The sequence below is a fragment of the Opisthorchis viverrini genome, assembly GCF_000715545.1.
Source record: "Opisthorchis viverrini unplaced genomic scaffold opera_v5_84, whole genome shotgun sequence".
NCBI lineage: Eukaryota > Metazoa > Platyhelminthes > Trematoda > Opisthorchiida > Opisthorchiidae > Opisthorchis > Opisthorchis viverrini.
In genome coordinates, this window is record NW_008751741.1 from 1,626,470 (window position 1) to 1,633,118 (window position 6,649).

At 45.3% G+C, this 6,649-nt stretch overlaps 1 protein-coding gene across 1 annotated transcript in view; it reads right to left on the minus strand.

The window, feature by feature from the left end:
* Positions 1-2,639: 2,639 nt before the first annotated feature.
* T265_04881 (hypothetical protein) overlaps positions 2,640-6,649 on the minus strand; it is a gene marked incomplete at both ends in the record, with an annotated part of 7,475 nt that continues 3,465 nt past the window's right edge. The window contains 2 exons of the mRNA XM_009169735.1: positions 2,640-4,617; positions 5,025-5,226. Of these exons, the coding sequence (XP_009167999.1) occupies positions 4,247-4,617; positions 5,025-5,226 (573 nt within the window). The remainder of the gene's footprint in view (positions 4,618-5,024; positions 5,227-6,649) is intronic.

The window sequence follows — 6,649 nt, forward strand, 5'->3', positions numbered from 1 at the left end:
ATAACGTAACATTTAGGATCACCTACCGCAGTTGAGCCGTTCGAAGCCCATCCGCACGTTTCAGATAACCTTGTGGTCTTCAGCTGCTGTGCAGGGCACAACAATAAGCTGATCAACTCGTTATTCTGAACTGGACGTGCTTGTCCCTCTGTAGACGCCGAATCTGCATTAGGCGGTGAGATGCCGCACACTGAATCAACTAGTTTAACCCAATGAGGGAATCGCAAGAACACTGAAATCTAGTAAAGGCGAATTCTATGAACCTGTTCGGAGCACACAACGATTTCGCTAATAATTTGAATCGGATAGTCTTGCCGAGAGCCATTACGCGTTTCGTGTAACCTCATAGGCACCAAATTTCTTACCGTGAACGTGTACTATGGAGAGATCTTACCGTCGTAGCTCAAGAAATGCGGGGTGGCGGAAAGTAGTGTCGCGGCATCAAGCGCGAACGGAAAATTACTTGACACCATCGCTGTCATATGACCTGATTGAAATGTACCAGGTGCTTCATAAGAACTTCATTTCAATCTGTAGTTCACAGGGGTGTGTGGCGGATCCGTAAGAGTCCGTGTGAGTCGTAAGATGAACTGTGTAGAGAAGTTAGCGTGCCTAGTAGGATAAGCATTAGCTAATACGTTCAGGCAGTTTCATACAATTTGCTTATATGAAGAAGGTCTGCAGCACCCCAAGACTTGACTAAGGGTAATACGGGGTACTTACGGACTGAGTGACCGGAGGAGTAGAATCCGATGTGATCTAGAAACAGATAAGCAGACCGAAAGCTAGTGAAAATGGACTGAATACTCTCCCTCTCAAAAGAGAGAGAGCACTCGTTTGGAGCAGTTTTTTCCATTGCAACCCTCCCAGGAAGAGGAAAAACGGATATTTTCTAATGTTCGACAGCCAACTTATCCTCCGAGGTCGTGCCACAATGCTCACCCCCTTGCCGTTGACCCACATTTACACATTGACTGTTAGGCAACAATATCATTAGTACAGTCGCCGTAGTATCCGCAACAGCAGGCTTTATCCGAAATGACTGGAGCAATAGACTAAACTAGGATTCATACACGGTACCGTTAGTTGCGACGTATAATCATCCACATCAGCACTGAGAACAACACGTGAATACAATGGTGCTTAACTGTCGTCGTACAAACACGTCAATTCACCTAGATAACGAAGATAAGGAAAGGAACCTTCTACCAGCTTACCACAAATAGCTAGTGTCTACATATTCAAACATTTAGTCAATCTCAATATACACTAACAGCACGGATGTCACTGGCATCAGTTAACGCCCATCCATATCTCGGAGCTCATCTTGGAAAGTGGACAGCAACCACGCTTTCGATCATCCCTTTGTAACGTCATAGTTTGTCCTACTGTTGGTTCGTACCATCGTAAGCATATCAAGTGGGAATCGAGAACAAATGATGTTGGAGCATACACAGGAACACGAGTTTTATCAATTTTCCAGTGGTTATTCACCGTTATACTGGATTACACACAATAAGGTACTTCAGTGGTCCGTAATCAATTCTCGCAGGATAAATCACCTATTTGTGCATACCGCTATTATGCATGTCCACTCGGTGTCCTACCAGTGTGTCTAAGTTGGCATTTTGAATCATTTGTTTGAACGACTTTCACTCATCAGCGAGTTCTCGAAAACGCTACTGTGGACTGCTCTGTGTGACCATAATCCATTGTTCGGAGACACGCAACACCGTGGAGGACCCGCCATTAAGATGCCTTTGAAACTGATAATAGCACTGCGTGTTAGCTAACTGCAGCCAGCTTACAATGTACGTCAGAACAAGTCAGCTTGAGGATAGCTAGATCAGAATAAGACCTTGTCGAAGAACAGGACTATAGAGATGGTGTTGCTGCAACGCAGTTAGAAAAATGATTCAAACTGTTCAACTACCTCGAAATTCAGTCACACCAGAAGGGACTTGTCCTTACAATGGTAAATTAGGCTAATTCGGATATGCACAGCAACATGGTCGCGAAGGATAGCCATGTGCAGAAGCGGTGGGAATACCATTGCCTTTTTCTCATCGGGTCTAAAATTCATATGCTAAGTGAGGGGAAAGCTTATCTGATAAGTAGCAGTGGCTGAAATGTCAAAGCTGGGTCAAACTAGTTTTGAGTTGAACCAAACATCATTCTCAGCCAACGTCAACCTGGATTCCTATACATGGGGTTCGTTCACTGAAACAAACATCGCGATAAACCAGTCTGAATAAATTTAGGGGTGCTCGGGTAACGGAATCGCGACGGAAGCCCCACCCGAAAAAGCACAAGGAATAATGATAGATTGCGCGTCCTATCCAACGAAAAGAAAGGCCGCATAGTCGGCTGTCTGCAACAATCTCGATCAACTGTTGTTCAGGACACTGGGTTTTGTTCTGTGTCAAACTCATACGTTTGCCTTCTATAGGAGCATACTAATGGTCAAGAACTTTCGGGCGAAAACATTTGGTATGTGACCACGCCTTCATAACTCACAATAGACGCCAAACAAGTAATGCGACCCCACAGGACAACAAACACCCTTTCGCGACTTCTCACAGAAAAACGAACATCGTTTAAACACTGTCTTAGTGTTCACACAAAAATACACAAAGATGGGAAGAGTAAAATACAATGGACGGCCGTAAAATACATTGCATCCGACGAGGAGTGAAATAAAAACGCACAATAGTCTTAGTGGTTGGTGGAGTATTAGCTGCGAGAAATGATCAGGCGGTGGCGGAAGAATAATGATGTTCGTACTAATAACAGTGGTGGTATGAGTGAGTAATAGTAATGTGTCGGTGATACTAGTAAGTACTCGAAAGAGGAAAACTGCTGTTGGCGATTGGATGGGATGGGATGTCGGTGTCAAAAATAGTAGGCCGAATGAAAGCAGAAATAATCTGGAACGGTTTCTCAATGGAAACTCTGAATTCAGATTGCGGAGGGGAGCGGTGGGATCGATACAAAAACAGAAACAAACAAAAAAGCAAGTCTGAAGCGGAGAACAAGAGAAATCATGGACGTCTTCTCTGTAGGTATGCTCCTTAAAAGATTACCAGGGGGAAATCTCTGCGCTCCAACGATGCTATAAAGAGCCAATTGGAGGAGAGAGTAGTCCGTCCGCGCTGGACAGTTAGGCGCCATGATTAGCGAAGGAAACTGAGCGGTGAGGACATTAGTTCGAGACCAATACAATCAGAAGACGTAAAACATGACAGCGACAACCAGTCGGTTGGATATAAACAGTGGTGTGTATGATGAACAACCGCCTGTAGAAGATAAAAGGCAGCGTGCGTGCAAAGAGTAGAGAAACAAACTGGTAATAAGTTTTACGAAGGTAGTGGCGGTAACGAAGACGTGAACGCCTCGTATGTATGGAATGCCGTCAACTTTACAAGACCCTGAGAAGGGGTAGTAATCACCAAGTCGATAATCCCAGTGAGAATGGAAGGGAGACAAAAGACAGAGTACAAAACTGATTCTGCAGACAGCCAGTCTGTTTGCAGTATCGTATTATCAGCCCATGGTCAACTGAGGACAATGGACTTCAGACCCAAGAAAATATACGTAAAGATTATGTCCAACCACAATGAGGAATTGCTTGAGTAGTAAATGCAATTGTGTGGGCCAACCGCATTCTAAGAAAAAACGCGCGAGGAAATAAAAACAAACAAAAATTACTATACAACACTCCCTATATCAGTGAAAACCATCAAGTGGTAACAGCTGACTATTGGAGAAAAATGCAAAAGGCACAGAAATTGAAAATTGTACACAAGGATGAGCAAAAAAGGCCGGCTGAGAAAAGGGAATACCACACATGTCGGACAGTGCAGAAAACAGTTCTGCATTTGTACATGAATTCCCATTTATGGTCAGGTATGAGGTCACGAACGGTGGATACGACAGGAATGGCACACGCGCAATGTTACCACTACGCGATGCTACGTGCAGCAGTGATCAGATCAGCGATAGCAATAGGAGGTTCAGGGCACATAGATCAGTGCTCTGTATAAGAGGGTGGGAAATAGTATTGACAGTGCCGGTTGACGCTTTACACACAAACCGTCTGCTACTTATGGAGATTAAACGAACGTTGACAGAAGTGAAAATGGTATACAAAACACCACCACTGCTTGAAGTGGTGCACTAAGCACCGATGCTCGTCATACGCAGGGGGAAAAGGAGCTCTACAGATTGCCGCCTGGAGTGAGATATTTTATTGCTGCTGTGGGTATGCATAGGCAGAAAAGTCATTGGCGGACCGTTGTTGAACCTGTTGTTGTTGTTGCTGCTGCTGCTGCTGTTGCTGTTGGGGAGAGGCTTGTTGCTGTTGGTGTTGCATATATTGCTGTTGTTGTTGTTGATGAACAGCTGTTGCACTGGGACTGAAAGCTGCAGCCGCTGCAGCGGCTAACTGCCGCTGATGTTGGGCTTGTAATTGTTCCGCTGAAGCGTTCGTCCAGGCCCGAGTGTTACAAACTTGTGCTTGGGCGGATTGTTGTTGTTGCTGTGGCTGCTGTGGTTGGACTTGCAACTGGGGCATCGCTTGATGCTGCCCTTGTGTAGGAGGGAATGTCTGCATCATACCTGGGAGAAGAAGAAGATGGCCCTATTAGCAGTCGAACACACGGGATGAATGGAGGGAACAACATAACAGAACTTTTGAACACCACTCACTCAAAATTCAAAGAGTTTGGGCGGAGACGTATTTTTAGCAAACTAAGAATGAATTCATTGATAGAATGGTATTAATAGATCATTCGGAGAGTCACAGAATTACTCCCATAGGTAATCAAGCAGCTTCAGGCAACTACGTAGACTACACAATAGCAACACAACGCTAGAGGTAACAGGTAGCACCAAAGTGGGCATTTTGGTATGGTTTTGTCACTGCGACAGTAAGTGGCCCAGTTCAATAGACAGACTGTCAAAACTGTCAGTGAAAAAACACATAAAAAAGCTTTGGAAAAGCGACACAACTTGCTCTAACTTACCAGGCAACTGATGTGCCGCAGCATAGAGCTGAAGTTGCTGTTGTGCTGACGCGAGAGCTTGTTGTTGCTGCTGAACCCCAGCAGCACAGTTGGCTATGGCAGGGCTGATTGGAGGCGAGGTTCCAGTAGGATAGAGTAGATGTCGGGTAGTAGTCGCATTTTGCTGTTGTTGTTGTTGCTGCTGTTGTTGTTGCTGTTGTTGCTATTATAAAGTAAACAAGAGATGTATCAGCTCCGGCACCAACCACGATCAAACCTTTCTGCTCTTGCACTCTTTCAAGATATGGTTACCACACAACCTAGAGAAAGCATTGTGCTCAGATAATTCTGGATTACCTAAACTCAGATGGAAACGACAAAAGCCGTACGCCGAGTTCGAATCGTGCACTTTCACCACTGAACCATATCGAGCTAGATATTAAATCTATGTGGATTCCGCGAGTCACACTGTCTAAGCCTAGTAAGTCAATGTTGAAACAAACGAGGCGATGACATGACTAAGAAAAAGTGCCTTTCTTTAGTGTCGATACATGTGGGCAACAAGAAAATCACACATTTAACGATATAGTGACGTCAGTAGCGAGCTCAACGGCCTTAGGATACCCGGTTTGTAGTCTCATCTCCATCAGATTGGTACGTAGTCATCTCATAAGTTCCAAGCGAAGTAATAAGTACCGAAAACTAAGATTTACGAGGACACCATTCACATAATCGAAGTTAGATATGATTTTGATGTATAGATTCGCGGTCCCTTGGAGGATGCACTCGGTGATAATGTCAATGACAAACGCAACAGAAATGGGGAGAAGAGATAATCCTAATGGGCACTACTAGTTGGATAGCTCACTGTAAATCCTAATGTGACCAGAGCCATGGGGATAGAGGAGGCAGCAAATATTCAAAGTTCGACAGTATTCCGAGTTAGCCAAGTATGTGTAGGGGAGCCAACCAACCTTCGCGACCGAAGGACCCTTCGAATAAAAAGTAAACCGCCAGTGGAGGTCGGCGGTGGGGATGACTCTGCCCTAAAACTTGAAGCAGTGTGAAGATGTGGTCAATACATCCCTAACCTGGTCGAGATCTCGGACTTGAGTCTAGAGTCATGAGGCCAAAAGCCGCAGTGTTACTGAAAGTAGTGGTCGCGCTGCAACCCAGGTAAGGTGTGCATCCCAAAATTTGAGTAATCAGTTCATGTGCCTTTTTTGAAAAAAGGTACAACAACTGACCGTCCCGGGGACGCGTAAGGTGCGGACAAATCGCATGGCAACTGAAAGACTGGCCGATCCGGATGTCAGACGAACTTACAAGAATCGTCTTCTAGAGTCTCTTCCAAGTGCTCCACCATCAGGTGTGAACTCATACTGGGACGAGATTGCCACCTCTTTGCATAGTGCTGGGAATTTTGCCTGTGGCACGACCCAACCAGGCGCACTCAAGCACTGGATATCAGACCGAACGGTGGCGCTACTTAAATCTCGAATAAATATCCCAGCCGGGCCCGAACATAACCCGATGCGAAGAGCCATCAGACGTCAAGTGAAAGTGAGTTTGCGATCCGACCGTGAAGGATGGTGGACACAGAAAGCCAAAGAAATGGAAGAGGCCCAGAAAGCAGGTAATGCCCG